Genomic DNA, 21,339 nt, shown 5'->3' with positions numbered 1-21,339 from the left:
ATTCTTTTATTTTTAAGAGTTAGTCGTTAGTGGAAATGGGTGTAAAGAGACTTTAATTATCTTTGATTCGTTGTGTTTGTTTTGCTAGAAGCAATTGGCGATTTGCTGTTAGGGTTCATTCGCTGAATATTTAGAACATTATGGGTAGTGCAAGTTGAAGAAAATAGTTGATAGTTGTTGGCTAGTCGCTAATATGAATGATGGGTGCAACAAGGGACTTTGGGATTATAGGTTCGATGGCAGTGGCCATATGTGTAGTTCATCTCGAGATATGGAAGCGAGGAATCTGGATAGCTGAATCCGATGGTTTATTTGACGAATACTTTGCACGAGAATATAAAAACGCTAAATGTGATATATTTGAATTGTAGTATATGCTCTTCACTTGGCTTGAGCTTCTTGCAATTTTGTCGCACTACAACACTTTGGTTGCAAAATACGTTATCGCAACAACACGAGAGTGGAATAACTTACATACCTAGGGTCTAATAACTTTCAAATGTACTTTTCTTCAAAGCTTAGCTTTATTTCAGATATATGAAAACAGAAGCCTAAGATATCCACATCTCAATGCCCTAGATAAGAGGCCCTTGCTGCATTCATCACAACCCACGATAATCAACCATATGGAGATGATCTGAGACTGTTAAGTAAGGGGCCCTTACAGGCCTAGAGCCTTGCACCTACTCCACACTCTTAAACCACGTTCTGAACGGGTAATTTCATATTTCAGGTGTAATCAGCCAATGCCTAGAGCCAATGATACAGCGGATAGAAGCTTTATGCCGTGACTGAAAGTATCCAGTGTACGGCTATTGCAAGAGAATCATTTTATGGCCATTGAAAGAGAATGAAAGCCCACATTTCCACACTAGCTGTAGCACATAGCAGATTCCTTGTGAAGTTGTTGTTAACAGCCTACTACGCTCTTTAAGATACAGAACACACCAAGGTTATTAGGCACCACATCTCAAGCGACAAGAACACTATCAAATGAACATTCACTTCCACTTTCACTCCACCTACACACTCATCCTAAACCAATCCGTTACCAAACCATTTACCTACACAGTATCTAATCCAAAGACCTAACCGACATGCACCCGCTGGACCTGGCTCTTGAGACCGGCTCAGAGTCAATCTCCTCGTAGCTTTCTGAAAAATCTGACTCCGACAAGTGGGCCAGCTGCCACCCGTCCATGTCACTTTCTTCCTCGGTTAGAACGTCATCGGTGTCACTTATTGGGTGCACGCTTTCTGGAGACGACACAAGCGACTCAGAGTTTCGGCGAGATAGCTTTCTAGACGACATGGACGACGACGAGTTCTGTGCTAGTTCTTCTTCTTGCGAAAATATAGCTAGCTCGCCGTCATCAAGACTGGCGGCCATTTTAATTCTATTTTTTTCAATCTGTTCGTTGCAGAGGTCGGCCCCTTTCTGGAGCAACTCTGCTGAAAGCTCCAAGAGCTTGTCTCTGTTGGCCAAGATGGCCACGGTGCCACCGATGAGAGCGCCAATGGTGAACGCAGCTTTGGTTGAAAATGCTATGCCAACGACCATGAGTAGTATGAAGGGGACAAGAGTGGTGCCTTTCCTGCGCCCTCCACTTTATGCTTTGCATGTCGCAAGGGGCATGTGTAGGCACGAACTGATTTGATCTGACTTGGATGATGTGGCGAAATGAGAATGAAAAGTGATGATGATGGAAGAGAGATTTGTGCAATCAACTCATATAAAAGGGAGGTCAAGAAAGCTTGGTCTATCATTTGATGTTGGCATTAAAAAACACCTTAAATTGAATAAGTCGGTAAGTGGTGGTTTTATGCTATATTTGGCTAGTTGGATACCTTTAATAGAAGTATGAGATTTGGAATAGTCAAAATTCAAGAGATAATGAATGATCTCAGAGTGTATGGTACACCGATATATATTAGCAGGACTCAGATTCCATCAGCAAATGGTTTCGTGGTCTAGTTGGTTATGGCATCTGCTTAACACGCAGAACGTCCCCAGTTCGATCCTGGGCGAAATCATTCTTTTTTGGCAAGTGACGGCGAGAGGTGCACCTTTCGCCACTGGCGCGGCACCAAGTCACTACAACATGTGATTTTCAGCACAACGCAATTCCTACAGACTTCCCGCCGCCACCAGCCTGCCCAACGGAATCTTGTAAAAGCTAGGCTATGAGAAGTTTGATTGAGTTATTCTTTAATCAACCCATTTCCGGTACATACACGCCACATCCTGCTTATCTAGCAGAGAGCGCACGAGGGGATCACCGGATTCGGTACATTAATCGTATTCTTCCCCAGTTTTCACCACGGCCGTACTGCAGACAAACAAGCAGTTCCTGCCGAAATCGTGTCACCCCCTGCACTGATAGCGCACCTTGCAACAACGTTGTCCACACTTTTTGCATCTCCACATTACCCATTGGAAAAAAGTATAAGTACCCGCCTGCCGCGGAAATTCTGCAAGTTTTTTTCAACCAAATCATTCTCAAATCTCCAACTTTCATTCAATGCCATTCACTAGACTTTTTGACACTTTCAAGGCTCAAACAGCCTCAATGCCCCAAAAGCCCTCGGTCTCTGTCGACGACTCCATGATTCCCAAAACAACACCTCCAACAAATGAGCCTCCAAAAAGAAGATGGAGCCACGTCACCTACTTGGATGCTGGAACGTTGCATGGCGAGGATGACAACTTGATTGTGGGCTTGTAAGCGGCGCTGGCACTGCGATGAAAGAAGCCCTGGTTTATATATTATTATCATCATCATCATCTTCATCATAATCTTTAAATACACAAGAGCTGGCTCTCTAATTTTTTGTAGTCTTGCGGCGAAAGGTTGACGCTTTCGTGAGTGAAACGTAGCAATTGCTCGTTGGTGGGCGCCAAGTCGTTCACCACTTCAAATAGGGCCCTTTGTGCTAAATGTCGGATGGCAGTGGTCTTAGCATTAGAGAAGATTTGTACAATGCGCTGTCTGGCCTTTGAGGCCACTTCGCCTTTGGAAAGACTCAAATGGGAAAGTATCTGAAGAACTGGGCCGGTCCTCACTGCCAGGGTGCTTCCTAGTTGCAAGTTATAGGCTCGAATGAAAAGTGCAGTGTAGTTGAAGGTTTCGCCTAGTGTGATGGATGCCTCAAACAACTTCACAAACAACGCAACGGTGGCCAAAATCGTTTTTTGCTGGCGAGCCTCTAGCTGTACGAATGGCTTAGGGAGCTTGAGTTGACGTAGAAGTGTACCTAGAGCAGTCTCCCTTTCACTGTGGGAGGCATTCTCGTACCATATGAGAAACTGTTTGAACGCTTCGTTGGCCAATACACTCGATACTTTCACACCAGCCAACGAGTGCACGACTCCCTCCCAGAAGGACTCCTTCACTTCCGGTTCAAGTGTAGCATGTAGCTCAAAAAGCTTGTGAAAGTAGGCAGAATAGGTCATTGTCCTCACTTCGTGGGGGTTATATCCATACAAAATAGCAAATGCCATGGCTCGGACACTATCCAAAGACTCTCCAGCAAGACGAGCTGATTTTTTTCTGAGATTAAGTTCTTGTGGTCGCCCTCCTATGAATTCTCTATAGTGTTTCAAGCAGGCCAAGCGAACTTTCAGTCCCACATCACCTTTATTGGTTAAAGTATAGTCGTCTAGAAGTTCCAAAAGAGGGAAACTTGGCCTGTAAACGGTACTTCCCTCTACGGTGACAGTTAAACGAGGATTGCTTTCGATAAGCGTTGCTCTTGTCTCAGCATCGACTTTCGTATCTGAGATAATTGAGAGCTGCTGCTCAAGCTGATCCTCGGTAAGTATATTCCACGGTATGAGGCCTGCAATCATCATATTGCCGTAACGTAATCGCTTACAGATATCGTTGAAGGTGTCGGTATCGATTGGCACGAGGGAAACTGCCTCCATGCACTTGTGCATGAGTAGCTTTAAATCACCTTTTGCAGAGGCCTCATTAGACGACACAGATATCCAAATAGACCAGAATTTGCGTTGCACACCTTTCTCTTTTACGCCTGCAATGATGCACGAACTATACCAGAACAAGAGACTGATCCTTTTGAATATTGGGTCATGATGATTTGACGATATCGTCTGAACGTCCATAAGAATAGCCTTAGACGTATTACAGTCGAGGTATCCACTTTTTAGAAGCTCTCCCAAGGTTATGAGGCACATTATGTTACCAACCTTTAGCAGATCAAGCAACATGTGTACCATATCCGTTTCTTGTAAAGATGTGAGAAAAGCGCATACCGGCTCTTTGCGTACGGCCCCCTCATTGAGAAGCTCCAAAAGTATACCTGAGAGCCGTAAGAAGTAAGAAGATGAGCAATTTCCAGAAGCTAACGCTTGCACAATATGGGGCACGAAAAGCTTCGAAGAATACCCGTGATCAATGATGTCTTTTGCAGAGACACTTTTGTCAGTGTCAACAAGCATAGCGGTAGTCTCGACTAGATGTTTGCCTTCATTCATGTTCGAGAAAGTGATTGGCAAAAGCGATCCGAACCGACCAACAAACTCTTGCATCACCGGAATAGCGCAACGCCGTATAGAGTAATCCTCATCGAGGAGAAGAACTCGGATTATGTTCACCCACACATCGTGGATCATGGTGATGTCTTCTGCAACTTCTTTGAAGTCGTCTGGAGAAAGAGACCGAAAAAGAGACCATAGGCAGAAGCACGATGCATCTCTCAACTGAGACCCTTGTACGATGGGATACTGGTAGTTTGCCAAAAAGAGAGTTTTGTTGACCACGGAGAGAAGCGTAGGAACGAACTGGACGTCAATTGAGCGACTAAGTCCAAGAAAGCCGTAAAATAGCAATATTGTGTGGAATTTTGCAACCGACAAGTTAGAGCTGTCAATTGTGATATCGTGGATGTACAGAGACGAGCAAGTTTCCAATTCCCGGATTCGAAGCTGTCTAGTAGCATACCAAATGAGCTGCTGAGCGTAATTCACCGCACGAAGCCGAAGAAATGACACAATCTTACTCAAGCTTTTGGCCATCGCCTCTCTTAGTGAGACATCAAAGCGAGAAGCCATTGGACTGAATATGTCGTTGATGAGATTATTCACAATTGCGGAAACCTTAACGTATTCGCTCAGCAAAATGTGGAACTTCGCCAACCTAGAAAGGATTGCAATGAGGAGAATGACATTAGTGTTTGGTATCAGTGAATCTACCAGGTACTTGATGCTCATGAGATCTACCATGGCAACGTCTTCGTAGATTTTTGGAGCTAGCTTAGCAACTGTAGCACTTGAAGACTGCTTCAAAATCAGTTTGAGCGCCATCAAGTGCCCTAGTTTCTCGCCGTGATCCAACTCTGACCAGTTAGAGCAGCATTCGTTGACGTAGCCCAAAAGCATGTCCTTCCCATCACTTCTCAATAGAAGGCGAGAAAGCAACACAGCACTCAATTTTTGCGTCATACTGGCACTGCCATATTTTTGTAAGTTCCTTATAGCGAGGTGGTAAAGATACGATTGAAGAGCAGCAACAATGTTGTCTAGCGGGAAAGGCACAATAGCAAAAGAGGAGAGCCATAGAAGAAGAAAATACATCTCGTGTTCTCCAACACCAGGGTGCTTGACCCTCTCAATGATTCTTTGTCCTGTTTGAACATCATTGGACAAGAAGTTGACGACAAACTTATAGCTTCTGACCTTGCAGAGCTCATATACACATGCAGAGCATAATGACGCTATTGAAGAGCCGGGTTTCTGGGAGAAGTAGATCTGAATGAGCGCATCGAGATGGGATTGCAAATACGCATCGAGGAGCTTCGGCAGCAGTTCGAACTCTGCAATCAACTCTCGGGCTTTACCAAGCGAACGAGCACTAATCAACTCCAAATGCTCTGCAGGCAATTGTTCATGGATTCTAGCATGTGTGGATCGTAGAAGATTGAGGATTTGATTGTTGATCTCTTGGTTTTTCAGATCTGTCTGAACCATTAGTGAGCGAAGTTGATGTGTTTAAACTTTGAAAGCGTTGCAGGTGAAGGATGAAAGTAAATTGACCTTTCTTTAAAGAGATTGAGTCAAAATGGTGTTTTCGTAGATACATCAAATGCAATGCATATTTGGCTGCGAATGGGTTAACTATGTGGAAGAGTTGACCCAAGGCAAGCTCACCACCACTAGCTATACTGAGAGAAAAAAGCATTTTTTCCACCAAAGAGACTACGGAGATTACACATATGGTCTTGAATTTTCCACTCAGTCATTTTATGACAAATTCGTCGGAGGGTAGAAATGCCTGGGGTAGCGTGGTGTACGGGTCCAAAGTATCAAGGTTCTAAATTTTTTTAATACCACTTCAACTCTCATAAAGTGCTTCAACTCAGAATAAACCACACAGAATGTCGCAAAATTGGTTTTATCGCATAACTCAGCTAAGGTCCACGATTGGCATGCCTCCAGTGACCAGAAAAAACATCGCTGCTCTCGGCTTGAAAAGAAGGAACCAGACAGTTTACCAGCGAGTCTCAGCTGCGACTGCTCACAGACTCAGGTTAGTGAAAGAGTTGGTGAGGATTGATTTGTTGAAGGAAAACGAGATCGAGGAGGCCAAGAAGCAAGATAAGCAGAAATGGCCCAAGGGATTTGCTCAGGTGGGCAAGTTATAGATGGAGCGAGATACAAGATGATGGAGATTTGGAACAGACACTCGCTATTTCTGGAAGTGGGGCTGTCAAACGTTTGGAAAGTGGCAAGTCTCCCATTGATGCCTCTAGCATTTGCTCTTTGCGGGAGCCCAATACATGTAAATATACGGGTTAGGATGATAGCATCAGTGTAGAGGAAGAAGAGGAAGAACTTTTAGGGTTAAACAGGATTTAAGGAAAGTGGAGAAGCGAAAAGGCAATCAGAAAATCTGGATTTCCCGAAATACCTGACAAAGTGAGTTTTGCAGACTCATGTGTGTTACAAAGAGCTATGTCTAGTGTCTCTTTTTGATTCCAGCAATGAATTCTGCAAAACTGAGGATATGGTGCTATTTAAGTCACTGTGCATGGTCTTTAAGATCGACCAAGAAAACGATTTCAAACAAGACACCTCCTCTCGTATCCGACTGAGGTGCCACAGGAACTTTTGGAGTCACTAAACAATGAAACACCCTTCACGTGAAACTGAAGATGATAAATTCAGTCAATTTTCAAATCTTTGTTGCTAAATACGCTCCATGTTAGGCTCTTAGGTGATATTGCCAGGATGCTAAAGTAACCTTTAGTGAGCGTCTGTAGTAAGAAGGAATGTCACTGGTTGCCTTTTTTAACAAGAGCCCTAAAAAGAAGGAATTGACCATCTTAGATCGTAACCGACCATCTTAGATCCAAAACCTCAGCAAAACATCGAAGTAAAGAAACAAATTGTACTTTCTCCAAGTAAACGTCTCAAGAGACGTATCTATAGAATCAGCGATTTTGCACCCATCGCATACAATATAATTCGCAACCAAATCCCCCAGGCCCACACAAAGACAACGATTCAACCACAATCGACAAGCAAAAAAAAAATACTAGGCAGACTCTTTTATGCTCAAAGAAGGCGGGAATAACGACTGCCATCTTTTGACCTAGACATCTTTGCCGTTTTAAATTGCAACTAGGTGATTGGCGCCTTTAGAGATTCTCTCGCGTACTGCATATAAACCCACGGCCAGGGCCATCTAACGAATCGCCCACGCTTCTTTTCACCGCATCATAATCGAACAATATTTTTTTTTTTTTTTTTAATCTCAAACTTCTCCAGGTCATCCTTACAAAGAGACACACCATTTTAAATATTAGGAAAGTTTCTGGATAAGCTCTTTCACCTCCCAAGAGCTCATCTACCTGAATCTTGCTGATTTCAACCACTCATATTCCTGAAATTTTCAGTCATTAATTTATCAATCACCTTCCTGAAAACCGCCCCCCACGTTTTCTTCATAACACAAGATACAAAATGTTTATCAGAGCGTCCCAAAGAGGGAGATTGACCAACTCCATTTTCACATCGACATTTGCCATCTGCTTTCTTCTAGTCGGTGCTAACCAGATAGTTCCCTGTCCTGTGGACAGTGTCCACAGCAACGACTCGGTGATGGACGAGAGAATGAAGAAAGCTCTGCTTGCGAAGAAAGAGCAAGAGTCTCAGAGCTAGGCGGCTCCTGAGCTTTTGTTTAGCGTGGTTTTAACCACACAATGACGGTGATGACGACGACAATATCCTCTATTTTGCATATTTCTTTGGGATTATGATAATCCATGGAATGTTACGCCTTGTATCATAGTATATATCAGAGCCGATGCTCCATACTTATAAATACAGCGATCCGACGGGATCTTTCACTTGGGCCAATCACAACATCGCATTTGTGTAGCAAAAAAAACAAAAGATGAACATGTACGTTTGCAGCCAACCCACATACCGGTGTCGGACTCCATTTAGCTCTACTTTTTCTTCTCTATCTTATCATTTCAGTCTTTCGTAGCTTTCGTAGCCTAGCAGAATATAGATGGTTGACGTGCGGGCAGGATTCTCAATTTGGGGTCATTTTCAAGATGTATACCTCTTTTGGCAACAACATAAACAATAATCTGTTTCCCTAAAACGTACCTCCAGCGCTAGATAAGAAGCTGAGACCCCTGTTTCTCGTTCTTCCGTGCGTCATGAGCTCCCTTTCCTTACCATATACCTTTCCACGTGCTCCATCTGTGGATCCAGAAATTCAAGCACTACCACGAGATGTTCAAGTCAGTAGAGACCTTGAGATCAAAGTCACATATTCTGTTCCACAACCTAAAGTGACAAAACAACCATACGTCAAACGAGCCGAAAGTGCTGAAAATAGCCCTGAAGCGATTCTGATTACTCAAGATGATCCGTTGGACGATATTCTTAGTGCATCCCAAAATGCCATCGAAGCATATATATTGGACATGCCTTACACCAAGATGCATGCACCAGCAGAACCAAAGACACCTCCCCCACTCAACAAGAAGAGATCTCGTAAGATACTTGAGCAGGCCCCAAGTGGCAGAGAACTTGAGAATGCACAAAGAAGCGCAAAAGTTAGAAAAACCCCAGTGAAGGAAAGTTTGAAGAAGACTGTGCTAAAACAGGAACATGAAAAACATCATGACGACGAACAGGAAATCTCATCAAAAGACCAATTGGCCTGTCACGCGGAAAACATCATGAGAATGGCTGTGGACTCCACGATGTTGAGCTCTTTCAACAACAGTTTCTCTTCAACCTTCTCAAACATGCATGAAGACTCCCTTAGAAGAAACGACGGCGATACAAGCTTCCCAGGTAAAGCTCCTCCAATGCTTGACAAACTGAGGAGCACACTTGTTGAGATCAGTGCTCTGGATTTGGAAAAAGCCGTCAATGAGCCATATTTTAAGTGAGTTTTAGCAACGTTAGCTTTTGTTTAAAATCAATCGAAGATACCCAGAGTCTCGCTTGTCTATCTCGTAGTACCTTTTTCGGTCGACTTTTTCGCTCTCAGAGTATGCAATAGGCGTAGCTGGATCAACTGAATTGAAAACAGCATTTTTTCTCCTTAGAAGCACTTCAGTGACTTCGGGCAATGCAAAATGGTTCTTCTTCACGGCATTCATGTACAATTTCACAATGTCATTTTCTTCTTCGCCATGAAGTGCCAGGGCAATGAGATCTCCAAAGTTCTCTGAAGAGAGACTTATACCATTTCTTTGCATAAATAGGTAAATTTCATAACCAAGGAGCTTGCTAGCAGGAGACTTCGCTATGGTTTTCAAAATCAAATCAAACAGGTCCTTATTGAACCATTTTAGGGCAAAGCGAGGGTTCAATTGGTGCATTGACATCAACGCAACAACCAAACCTGTGGCATTTTGATATTTCATGAGATGATGCAAGACGCAGTTAAGAAAGGTTTGAAGAGTTTCATCGCTGAGCTGCTTTGACTGAATGAAGGAGATCATTTCTCTGACAAAAAGGTCCAAGATTTCAGAGTTTTTGAGGATATTCCCCTTCTCAGAGTTGTGCAAATTGAGATTTCGGATCTTGCGGGGCATTTCCTCCATTTCGTCTGATACGGCATCCGGTTGCTTCGCCCATGTCTGCTCCTGGAGCTTTGCAATCTCGACATTCGGATCGACGGCATCGTATCTCATGAATCTGTAGGACATTGCATCCGAAATATCCCTGAATGAGACTTGAAGTTCGGGCCCAAGCTTGCTAAAGCTATCAATGACCTCAAGAACATTTTTTAGGCTGAGGTTGTCTTGGCCATCGTCATGGTAACAGTACGATTTGATTATTGCAATGCAGAGCTCCTTGGTGAGACCCTTTTCTCCTTTGAGTTTCTTGTGAAGAAAGTGCCATTCGATCAACCGCAAAGTGGAATTGACGTCACCATTGGAAGAAAGGGTATATAGAATTTGAGCCAAAGTCTCTTCGCTGAGCGAGCTGAGAACTTTGCTTTTCTTCTCTAGGTCTTGTGCTTCTTTTGAGAACATAATTTCATCAAGCGAAACGCCTTCAACCTCGTGCATTATGAGTTCCAGATAGATCAATTTGACAAGCTCGTAATGATTTAAATAAAGCCCAAGGCTCAAAAACTCCGACCACGTCTCGTAATCCAACAAGGAGCGGTCAATCTGAAGGACTGTTCGTAGCCACTTTGTAAGGAGCTTTACATCTTCGTGCTGGCTCATAGATATCAAGACACCCTTTGTAGGAAGACACTTGAGCGTCTGATCTATCGGTAGAAGAGCATCATGGAGATCAGCCACGCCTCTCTCAAAAAGATCCACCGCTCTAATATACTGGCCCGTATTGAGATACCCCTGAATAAAAGCACCAATATAGCGAGCCTCTAGCGTTCTATCTGATACACTTTTAGTCATGTAGTTCTCATAAGCGATCTTGAGTAGAAGTAGCTCAGAAACGTCCTTGCAGTTGGAGTAGATATCTAGTAGTAAGGAAGCAGCCAAATTGCGATCTTCTTGGGAGAATTGCTTGATATGCTGGTGAGCCTCAATGTACAAGGCTACAGCGCTTCGTATGAGCGCTTTACCGCGTGAATTGTTGATTCCTTGAAGCATCAAAAGATACATATCAGCCGTGACGATATTCTGGTACGCGATAGTATCACGAATGAGGTTAGCCATCTCAAATAGCGTATTGGGTCTGTTCGCAATGCCGTGGAAGAAAAGAGCTTCTTCTAGAAGACGAGGCAGACATTCTATAGGAGTAATTGACCCGTTTCTGGTGAACTTGTGCTGGTATGCTTTACTGTAGGATTTAGCACGCTCAGGCAGGATATCGGTTGCATACCGGTTCAAGTAAGGCAACCTTTTGGCAGAAGCAGTATTTGTCTTTCTTGCAACCGCCTCACTAAGAGCTTTTAGGTAAGCTTTTCCCGAAAGCCCTCCCATAAGATGCTCCAACGGGAGATGTAGTAGTAGTAGTAGTTGCAGTATTGTGCAGTGCGAAGCGATGGATAGTTGCAACCATCAATTCTTCCCAGAATCACATCCAAAAATGTTCAGAAGAGGACTTGCTACAGCTACAAAGGGCCAGTTTACAGTTTTTGACCGTGCTGCCAAACTAAACCAGCGGGCCAGAGCAGCTGCCAACGTGGAAACTTCCAGAAAAGCAGACTACCTTAGAGATGAGGTTGCAGTGAGAACAATTGAACGGTTAGGATTTATATTAAGAGACTTTCCCCGAGTTCTTGATTTTGGATGCAATTCAGGCAACTTCGTGAAAAGCTTGTGCACGAAGCTGGAAGCGCCTCCTGAGGGAGACCACGCAGATGTGGAAATGACCAAGCAACTCAATGAGGACAAAGAAAAGATCAGAAACAAGATCCAGGAATTGGTCATGGTCGACCTGTGTCTGGAGATGTTGTTCAGAGACGCCCAGGAGCCATTTAACGAGGCATTTCCGGGTAAATTACAGAGAGTGGTTGCTGATGAAGAGGCATTTGAACATGAGGTGTTTCAGCCAGAGCTGTTCGACGCGGTGATCTCCAATCTTTCGCTTCATTGGATCAATGACTTGCCGCAAGCACTCAAAAACATCAACGACGTGCTCAAGCCCGATGGGTTGTTCATGGCCACCATCTTTGGTGGAGATACGCTCTACGAACTACGCACATCATTGCAACTAGCTGAACTCGAGAGAAGAGGAGGAATGTCCCCGAGAATGTCGCCGTTGGTGCACTTAAACGACGTGGGCTCTTTGCTCAATAGAGCAGGCTTCTCGATGTTGACGATTGACACCGAGGATATAGTCGTTGGAGGGTTTCCTGATATCGTTGCCATGTGCCAGGATTTACAGAATATGGGCGAGCAGAACAGCTTGCTTTCTCGAGCAAACCATTTGCCCCAGGATGTGTTGTTGGCAGCCAATGAAATCTGTAAAAGTTTGCACGGCGAAGAAGGTCCAGATGGAAAAGTGACATTACCTGCTACGTTTAATGTGATCAACATGATTGGGTGGAAGAAGAGCGAAACGCAGCCACAGCCTTTGAAGAGAGGAACCGGTCAAGTGAGTTTGAAAGATGTGTTGTAGAGAGTTCAAAGAGAAGTGCACCATTTTTCTTGGGTGTTAAATTTTGAGGATGCTTGGTGATGAAGAGCCGGAGGGTACCTTTTTGTTTTCGTCACCTGTCGCTTTTCACAAGATCTTCATTAATCATGGTACTCAGATTATTCAATGATACACAACTGGTAAACATGAACTGAGAACTGCCATGTTAAAGACCTTTTTTACCACGTTTAGCAGCCAACTAAAGAAGAAAGTGCGATGATCAAAAATAATAGAGATTTATCACTGCTAGCATTACGCTTTCTTTGGCCAATACATACCCATTTTCAGACGATCTATTGCAGCCCAGGCGAATTCTTCAATATGGGTGGGTTCTCTAGAGAGTGCACTTAGGAGGGGGATTTTGCACCCACAGTGGATTTCGCTTAGAATTGTGAATTGCACCGCTAATGATACCCAGCTTGACCTTTCACAGACCAAACCCACGAATTCTCACCAGCCTGGATGTTAAATCAGCTTCATTTTCCCTGTTTGGTCAGTGGAGAACATTATGGAAAACCACAGCGGTTCCTCGGTTCCTGCACACAAGCGTCATGCCATATCGTAAGCGTCGCCATTATCATGTGGAGATTCGGCATACCCCAGGTTTAACATAAAATCCGAACAACTTCTCACCCACACCGACTAGAACCAGCTACAACAATTTTAAGCATCAAGATCTAAAAAAAAAGCCACTAATCGCATGAAGTTCAAAAACTCCACCACCGTCAAAAACGGCGAGGTCAGACAGCAAGTGGTGCTCACCAACTACGTCTTGGACTCGTCGTTGGTGCTTCTCCCTGGCATCATCTACAACGTCAGCTTTTCAAGATTCAAGGCAGCTGCATTGCTCTCCAGGTTTCGTGACAAAGTTGACTCGGTGCCTTTGGTCAAGAGCCTCTTGGGAGAATACGATTTTGACTCTGCTGCTTCGGAGTCGTCTGGCATCAGCAACGATGCTTCTGAAGGGATCCAGCATTTCTACAATATGGAGCAGCAGATGAAGAACAAGGGCGTGCCTGAGGTCCACAACGTACAGCCGGCTTCTGAGTTCGACTGGCTTGTGTTGGCGATTTCCCCAAATTTGAGCAAGATTCCATCACCAAAATCCAAGGCTGAGCTGGCGGTCGAGTCTTCCGAGGTTGCCACTATAGTACGTGTTGTGGGCATTGTTGACGATACCACCAACGTGAAACTCACGTTGCAGGCGCTTCAGCGGGCTTCGAAGGTGCCTGGGTACAGACCCAACAAGCCTACGGAAACGTTGTTGAAGGTGCACTGGAACGAGAACATTGACAACCCTGCGGCGCACTTACTGAAGCTCAAGTCGTCTACAAGCGTTTTGTTCAATGCCATCGACAGATTTGTCACGGAGTACCGCCAGGCGTTGCAGAACAACGGCAAGAATCTGGAAGATAACAAGAATGATTTGCTCACGTTGAACCCTTTGGCGAACGCCTTGTTTTTACAGCTTGCTGGCTCGAAAGACTTTGCTAAGGCGTATCAGAGCTTGCAAAAGATAGTAGGTGGCTTGTCATCATCTGAAAAGTCCAACCCACGCAACTTGCTGCGTGTGGTGGATTTGACAGCTGCCATCATTCCATTCCCAAATCACGAAAAGCTCAAAATGCTTGGGACAGCTGCGTTGAAGGACAGGGTCGCCGAGATCAATGTCATGATCACCAAAATGAGTGAGGTGTTTGGCGCCCTCAAGGAGAACAACAAGATGGTAAACCATTGGTTTTATAATGAGGCTTCCAACATCCAAAGAGCCAACTTGGTGGCCAATCAACTCAAGTCGATTCGTGTTGTTTTGGAAGGGCTCACTTCGAAGGGTAACGGCAATGAGAATGGCGCAAACAATCAAAGGGCCTTGGTGCGTCGTAAGAACGGAGCTGCTCCCATCACCACAAGAAGCGGCGGTGCCAACGATCCCGAGCCTGTGGATGACGAGGAAGGCGATGATGACGACATTCGTGCCATTGCTAATTTCATCAAAAAGAGACTTCCTGAAATCCAGTCATTGAGCGAAGACAGTAAGCGCTTGATAGCCAAAGACTTCAAGAGAATCAAGTCCTCACCTCCAGGCAACGCCGACTTCCACGTCATCAGGAATTACTTGGAAATTGTCATGGACATGCCTTGGGACAAATTTGTGTCCAAATTCAAGTCCAACAAGGACATCGACATCGCGGAGGCTAAGCGCCAGCTCGATGAAGATCACTACGGATTGGATCATGTCAAGCAAAGGCTTACGCAGTACCTTGTTGTGTTGAAGCTCTTGGGCATCAATGCAGACAAGGAGTACGAAAAGTTGGGAATCAAGGAAGCTCAAAAGGAGAAGGAGTTGCGTAAACAGCGTGAAAACAGAAAATTCACAAGAGAGTCCAACAACGGAGAGGCCATCATCATACCCAACAGCGACGAGACTAGGCGTGCCAAGGAGCAGGCAGATAGCAGAATAAAGAAATCCAAAGACATGACTAGCCTCGAGAAAGAGAGAGACGCCAAAAGCCTTCTCGCATCGAAGAATAACAGATCCCCTATCATCATGTTGGCTGGTCCTCCTGGTGTTGGTAAGACGTCTCTCGCGAAGCTGATTGCCACAACTTTGGGAAGAAAGTTTCAGCGTGTTTCCTTGGGAGGTGTTAGAGACGAATCTGAGATTCGGGGCCATAGAAGAACCTATGTTGGAGCGATGCCCGGTACAATCGTCCAGGCTTTACGTAAGGCAAGATCCATGAACCCGGTCATTCTTCTTGATGAGATCGATAAAGTTGTGGGAGGAGCCAGCGGAGGAGCAAAGTTTAGTGGAGATCCAGCGGCAGCATTGCTTGAGGTCTTGGACCCAGAACAGAACAACCAGTTTATGGACCACTACTTGGGCTTCCCCATTGACTTGTCGCAAGTGATTTTCATTTGCACTGCCAATGAGTCATACAACCTTTCTAGACCATTGCTTGATAGATTGGAGATGATTGACATTGGCGCATACGACTACAACGAGAAGCTCGTGATTGGTCAGAAATATTTGTTGCCTAGGCAAACCAAGCGTAACGGTTTCCCTGATGACACTTTGGTGAGCATCGACGACGAAGTGATGAAGAAAGTCATTCTTGATTACACTAGGGAGGCAGGAGTTCGTAATCTTGAGAGGAAGTTGGGAACCGTTTGCAGGTTCAAGGCGGTTGAGTTTGCCAACAGTCTTAGCGATAACTCCGTGCAATACAACCCTCGTGTGGAGGAGTACGATTTGGCCAAGTATTTGGGGCTTCCTATGCCCAACTTGAACAATGAAATTGTTGAATTGCCGCTTCAGCTGGCCAAATACGGAGTTGTCAACGGGTTGTCTTACAACACAGATGGCTCGGGGTCTGTGTTGATTTTTGAGAGCATTGGGTTCCACAATGACAAGGGAGGTACTTCGTTGAACATGACAGGCAGGTTAGGCGAGGTGTTGATGGAAAGTGCCAAGATTGGTATGACATTCATCAAAAACACTTTGTACAAAGGCTTGTGGAATATCGACAACACCAAGGAGGTTCTTGACAAATTGAACAACTTGGAGATCCACATGCATGTGCCTAGCGGAGCCGTTCAGAAGGATGGTCCCTCGGCAGGAATCACCATGGCGCTTTCGTTTCTCTCGTTGATCCTTGAGAGACCTGTGCCGCTGAATGTTGCCATGACTGGCGAAATTACCCTTAGGGGGCTTGTGTTACCTATTGGCGGACTCAAGGAGAAGATGCTTGGAGCACATCTCACGGGCCAGATCCAGAAGATCATTGTTCCTCGGGAGAACAGAAGAGACGTGATTGAAGAGTACGTGAAGAAGATCAACGAGCCAAAGCGCATGAACGAGCTTTTGCAAGACAACCAGGAGACAAACTTCAAGAACAGTGCACCCGAGGACTACTTCTACAACAAATATGGGGTCCGGATCGTATATGCCAAAGAGTTCTGGGACGTGATACGTCACGTGTGGGGCGAGGAGCTTCTTGTGAAGGTGGAGCAAGCCCGTATGGACGAGTACCACTTGTGAGATGAGAGTTGATGGGAGACCAGAATGGTTTTGGGAGGTGGAGATTTCGCAGCCAGTGCTTGCAGCCCCAGCTACCAAAACTGTGCGCATATACGTACGCGGCTGCGAAAACCACCAAAACAATAAACATGAGCAGCTAAACACAAACGTGAAGCAAATCGGATTTGAAATTGAGCCGTATATTTCAGGCACGTGCTGGCTGGCTGGCCAAACTATGACACTTTATACCTTATTTTTGTTGGTGCTCGAGATCATGTGACTCCCGCCAGCCATGTGGTGTTAGGGGCGCTATGGCCATTTTTATTTTTGGCGATGCGCGATTCTCGAGCAATTTCGCAGCCACTCTGGCGGCAGAGAAGAATTCGAGAAAAACACAGGGACCAAGTCCAACTTCATGAGAGCTTTGGGAGACGCACGACCGCCATCTGCCCTTTTGTATAAATACCCAAGACTTCCCAGATTTTCATTTCCACTTTTCGTACTACTTTTCTTCCTCTTGTAGCGCTTCTTTTGCACACACCATCTTCCGTTGGTGGACCCAGGAGCGGGCGGCCGCGCACAGAGGCTATTTTTTTCTTCCTGCTCAACCCCTTCGCGCCTGGGGCTAAAAAGTCTTGGATCAACTTGACAAACACCCACAAGAAAAATCACCACTTCTTTTTCAGCCTCACCCCCTGACACTTTTCTTGGATCAAGCAGAGAAGCTGATAAGTGAAGCAAATACAGCCGGAAGATAGAAGGTGCCTGAAAATTCGATATTTTGCTGTTTATCCTTGATTCCTCATCTATATACCCTGATCCCTGATCAACCCTTGATTAACTCGTGATCAACTCGTGATCTGAATCTAACTTGACTAAATTCTGATCAAATCTCACTGAGCATATTTGGCTTAATCAAATACCTGATCTTGGTCAAGTTGCCCCCAAAATCTTCAAATTCCTGATTAAGAGCTGCCCCTCGCATTCGCTTCCCCATGAACTTCATCCTTCTCTTGTTCCTTCTATGGACCCCGGCGTGGGCCCGAAGAACACTTTCGGCAACGTCCCTCGTTACGTGCATGGACAACTCCCAGGTCAGCCCCTCGTATTTCAAAGTGACATTTGACGCCGACAATAGAGCCTTGAGGTACAACTTGGACTTGAACTCCGAGATCTCGGGCAAGGTCATGGCCCACGTTCAAGTCTTTGCCTACGGTTTCGTCATCATCGAAAGAGACATTGATATGTGTGATATTGGCTGGAAACAGTTCTGCCCCATGTACCCTGGGGCGATGCAGATCGAGTCTGTCGAGTACATTGGCAAGAAAGAGGTGGACATGATTCCCGGAATCGCCTACACCGTGCCCGACATCGATGCGGTGGTCAAGGTTCTTGTGAGAAATGCTGAAACGGGCCAGATATTGAGTTGCTTGCAGAGTTCCTTCACCAACGGAAAAACTGTGTCTCAGACAGGCATCAAGTGGGCCACGGCGGTGATTGCCGGGTTGGGCTTGCTTATTGCGGCGGTGATGTCGACGTTTGGCAACTCCAACGCTGCTTCTCACATCGCCACCAACGCAGTGTCCTTGTTCATGTATTTCCAGCTGGTGGTGGTGGTGTCGATGCAGCACGTGCAAAGAGTGCCTCCTATCGCCTCTGCCTGGGCAGAAAACTTGGCTTGGTCTATGGGTTTGATCAGAACTGACTTCATGCAGAAGATCTTTAGATGGTACGTTCAGTCCACAGGAGGTTCCCCGACTTTGTACTTTAAAAACGTCGACAAGCAAATTTTGGTGCAACGTGCCCAGGAGATGGCTTCTCAGAGATACCAGAGAAGCACAGACATTTTACCAAGAGATTTAGATTTCGCCTTGAATTCAAACAGAAACTTGCGTGTGCTCAGAGGCATCAAGAGAATCGGGTTCAACTCGCACATCGAGCCTACTTCCATTGTGGTGACGGGATTCACGTTCTTTGTGCTTTGTGGTTTCCTTCTCACGGTGATCTTATTCTTCTTACGCTCGGGCGCTGTGCTTTTGATTCGTTACAACGCCATGAACCCCAACAGATTCTCTCATTTGAGAAAGAATTTCTCGACTATTTTGAAGGGTGCTTTGTTGAGATACTTGTACATTGGCTTCCCGCAATTGGTGATCTTGTCTCTTTGGGAATTCACCGTTCACGACTCTCCCGCGGTAATTGTCATTGCTGTGCTCTTCCTAATCACTGCCTTGGGTATCATTGGCTTCTCCTTCTATCAAACTTGGAGATACGGTAAGCTCTCCATCCGGAGACACAATAACCCTGCTGCTCTTTTGTACGGAGACTCCAAGATCCTCCACAAGTACGGCTTCTGTTACACCATGTTTAATGCGCAAAAGTACTGGTTTGGTGGTGTGATTATCGGTTACACCTTGATCAAGGGCATTTTCATTGGGCTTTGCCAGGGCTCAGGCAAAACTTCTACGCTCGTGTTGTTCATTCTCGATTTGGCCTACACCATCTACTTGTTCGTCATGAAGCCTTACATGGACAAAAGCACCAACATTCTTAACTACTGTGTTGCTGTGGTGACCACCGTCAACTCGTTCTTGTTTCTCTTCTTCTCGGAGCTTTTTGGCCAGCCTGCGCAGGTGTCGTCTATTATGGGATGGATCTTTTTCATTTTGAATGCAGCATTCTCGTTAATTTTGTTGGTAATGATTCTTGTGTTGATCGGCTTCGCTTTATTGTCGAGAAACCCAGACTCCAGGTTCGCACCAGCCAAGGACGACAGAACCTCTTTCTTGAGAAAGTCCTCTGTCAAGAGGTCGTCCAGGAACTTGAGAGGCGACGATAAGGCCAACAACGAGTTGTCCGCATTAGGTGCTGCTGCCCAGGACCACTCTGAAGACTGGGAGAATGAAATGTACCGGTTGAACGAGGCCAGTAACACGTCGGCCTCGTCCAATGACCACTCTCACGACGACGAGAAGTTCGCTTCTGTCAATGAGCTTTCAAGTCCCGCTGTGGAATTGGAGGAACAAGAGGAGGAACCCACTAGTAAGAAGACAGCAGTGGGTAAATTCAAAGACAAAATCACCAGAAAACTTTCAAAGAAAGAAGACCGCAATATGAGACTCAGCGATACCATAAAGGAGGACGAAACTGCGGCGCCTCACCTGGACTCGCTAACACACATTAACCAGCATGCTCGAGGCGTGTCCAGCGTCTCTGAGACGGGATTCTCCGAGTACTCGACCCAACGCCCTACCGAGGGTAAGGATATTTTGTAAACATTCACACGTTCTATTACGACATTCGTTCGATAGCCTCTGAGGGGGCCTTTTTTTTGCAAAATTTTTTGCGTATGTACACTAGCTATGGCCCATGTTTAGGCCAAAAAGATTTGATCGCTTTCAAGTGACGCTCTTTGGATGTAGCGTTTAGCAGCGAAAGAAAGTGACTGAAAGATATGTTCTCCAATATTTTGCTTGCTTCTTTGAATTTCTTTCCGAATACAAGAGCAGGCGGTCTTGCCAACTTGTGGACGTACCGCCTGATTCTTGATCTGGCCGAGGAAAAGCTTCTCATTTCCCTTTTCGTATATGAGTAGTCCTCGTTGACCTTGATATCTTTTGTCCAAGACAGTTCCAAAGCAAACCGAGGATCGTACGACAGAGCTGTTTTCAAATATGGAAATTTCTGGGTAACCAGACCCTTGGAAACACTCCAAGAAACGGTGCCTTTGGAAAAATCGTCGGCCACAAGTGGTTTAGCCAGTGTTGTGTGATTGCAAGCGATCGAAATGGCTCAAGTACGCTTGTTTTTGTGCCTGTGTCAAGTTGCACTGGAAAAGAGCACCTACAAACGTGTGGGGAACAAAATACGATGAATCAGCCAATGCCAAACTCTTTCTTCGAGCCACTTTGAAGCACGCAATGTCGTCGACGCTGGCGGCTGCTGTCTTACTGTTGATGTCTCCTTTAAACAATGCCTTCACTTTTTGGAATATACTTAGACTCTCTTTCAGGAGACTTCCCAGAACCATGCAAAAGGTGTCGCTGATGGCATTGGCCAGATGGCCAAGCGGCACCCGGGCGGTGGAAACGGCTTTTCCGTTTGTGCACTGGGCGATTTGCATAAAGTGTTGAGCCGAAAGAGGACTCGCCTGGATTTTGTGCTCGTGGGCGAGTTTGAAGCCGGAAAACGGGATGAGCTCGTCGCACATGTTGGAGAGGGCGAAACGGAGGAAAAGAATGATCAATGGCGATAGTTTTGGGAATTTCATGGGTGCTGATGGGAGGAGTTTGTGGAAATGGCTGCGAAAACGTGAAATCATCACACACCACGCAATTTGGCTGCTACAAAGTGAAATGGGCGCATGATATGGTAGTTGCTATGTTGGTTGCTGGACTTTTTAAGTCTTGCTGCTATCTTGCTGGAATTAAGGATTCAGGACTGATTTTGTGGCATTCCAAAATGAGCTTCAATAAAGCTTTGAATTTTCTTGAATAACGCTTTGAATTTATTTGAGAAAAACTTCAATATCACTTGAAATCAATATAATGGATTATTCGTCTGAATTCAGAGCGGCAATTATCCATAAATCGGTCAGTAAAGGTTCTGTAAGAATTGTTTAGAAATTGTCAGATTTGTGAGTGGCTTGTAGAAGCTCCAGATCAAGGCCGTGGCTGGGGAAAGCACATCTAGCAGGCTTTTCACGTGACAC

The 21,339-nt window shown here is 45.3% G+C and overlaps 9 protein-coding genes and 1 non-coding gene across 10 annotated transcripts; 6 read left to right on the top strand and 4 right to left on the bottom strand. All coding sequences in view use genetic code 12, as the record gives it.

Annotated features, from left to right (window-relative positions):
* Positions 1–1,075: 1,075 nt before the first annotated feature.
* Positions 1,076–1,561, bottom strand: CJI96_0000471 (uncharacterized protein; the record flags this gene model as incomplete). Its single annotated transcript, XM_029034695.2, has 1 exon — positions 1,076–1,561. The coding sequence occupies one exon, from the start codon at positions 1,559–1,561 to the stop codon at positions 1,076–1,078; it is 486 nt and encodes a 161-aa protein (XP_028889937.1).
* Positions 1,562–1,960: 399 nt separating this feature from the next.
* CJI96_0000470 lies at positions 1,961–2,034 on the top strand. Its single transcript has one exon. It is a non-coding gene; the product is annotated as a tRNA-Val (tRNA).
* Positions 2,035–2,800: 766 nt separating this feature from the next.
* CJI96_0000469 (uncharacterized protein) lies at positions 2,801–5,989 on the bottom strand (the record flags this gene model as incomplete). The annotated part of the gene is made up of 1 exon (XM_029034694.2): positions 2,801–5,989. The coding sequence occupies one exon, from the start codon at positions 5,987–5,989 to the stop codon at positions 2,801–2,803; it is 3,189 nt and encodes a 1,062-aa protein (XP_028889936.2).
* Positions 5,990–6,396: 407 nt separating this feature from the next.
* On the top strand, positions 6,397–6,663 carry MRPL33 (mitochondrial 54S ribosomal protein uL30m; the record flags this gene model as incomplete). The annotated part of the gene is made up of 1 exon (XM_029034693.2): positions 6,397–6,663. The coding sequence occupies one exon, from the start codon at positions 6,397–6,399 to the stop codon at positions 6,661–6,663; it is 267 nt and encodes an 88-aa protein (XP_028889935.1).
* A 2,028-nt stretch (positions 6,664–8,691) lies between these two features.
* On the top strand, positions 8,692–9,435 carry CJI96_0000467 (uncharacterized protein; the record flags this gene model as incomplete). The annotated part of the gene is made up of 1 exon (XM_029034692.2): positions 8,692–9,435. The coding sequence occupies one exon, from the start codon at positions 8,692–8,694 to the stop codon at positions 9,433–9,435; it is 744 nt and encodes a 247-aa protein (XP_028889934.2).
* Positions 9,436–9,447: 12 nt separating this feature from the next.
* CJI96_0000466 (uncharacterized protein) lies at positions 9,448–11,451 on the bottom strand (the record flags this gene model as incomplete). Its single annotated transcript, XM_029034691.2, has 1 exon — positions 9,448–11,451. One exon carries the CDS (start codon positions 11,449–11,451, stop codon positions 9,448–9,450), a length of 2,004 nt encoding a protein of 667 aa, XP_028889933.2.
* Positions 11,452–11,557: 106 nt separating this feature from the next.
* Positions 11,558–12,592, top strand: CJI96_0000465 (uncharacterized protein; the record flags this gene model as incomplete). Its single annotated transcript, XM_029034690.2, has 1 exon — positions 11,558–12,592. One exon carries the CDS (start codon positions 11,558–11,560, stop codon positions 12,590–12,592), a length of 1,035 nt encoding a protein of 344 aa, XP_028889932.2.
* A 718-nt stretch (positions 12,593–13,310) lies between these two features.
* Positions 13,311–16,649, top strand: CJI96_0000464 (uncharacterized protein; the record flags this gene model as incomplete). Its single annotated transcript, XM_029034689.2, has 1 exon — positions 13,311–16,649. One exon carries the CDS (start codon positions 13,311–13,313, stop codon positions 16,647–16,649), a length of 3,339 nt encoding a protein of 1,112 aa, XP_028889931.2.
* A 974-nt stretch (positions 16,650–17,623) lies between these two features.
* On the top strand, positions 17,624–19,903 carry FLC1 (flavin adenine dinucleotide transporter; the record flags this gene model as incomplete). The annotated part of the gene is made up of 1 exon (XM_029034688.2): positions 17,624–19,903. The coding sequence occupies one exon, from the start codon at positions 17,624–17,626 to the stop codon at positions 19,901–19,903; it is 2,280 nt and encodes a 759-aa protein (XP_028889930.2).
* Positions 19,904–20,382: 479 nt separating this feature from the next.
* CJI96_0000462 (uncharacterized protein) lies at positions 20,383–20,898 on the bottom strand (the record flags this gene model as incomplete). Its single annotated transcript, XM_029034687.2, has 1 exon — positions 20,383–20,898. One exon carries the CDS (start codon positions 20,896–20,898, stop codon positions 20,383–20,385), a length of 516 nt encoding a protein of 171 aa, XP_028889929.2.
* Between the last annotated feature and the right edge of the window lie 441 nt (positions 20,899–21,339).

This window comes from Candidozyma auris, chromosome 1, assembly GCF_003013715.1.
Source record: "Candidozyma auris chromosome 1, complete sequence".
Classification (NCBI taxonomy): domain Eukaryota; kingdom Fungi; phylum Ascomycota; class Pichiomycetes; order Serinales; family Metschnikowiaceae; genus Candidozyma; species Candidozyma auris.
The sequence above is the reverse complement of the archived record's forward strand: the minus strand, read 5'-3'. Positions and strand labels throughout refer to the sequence as shown.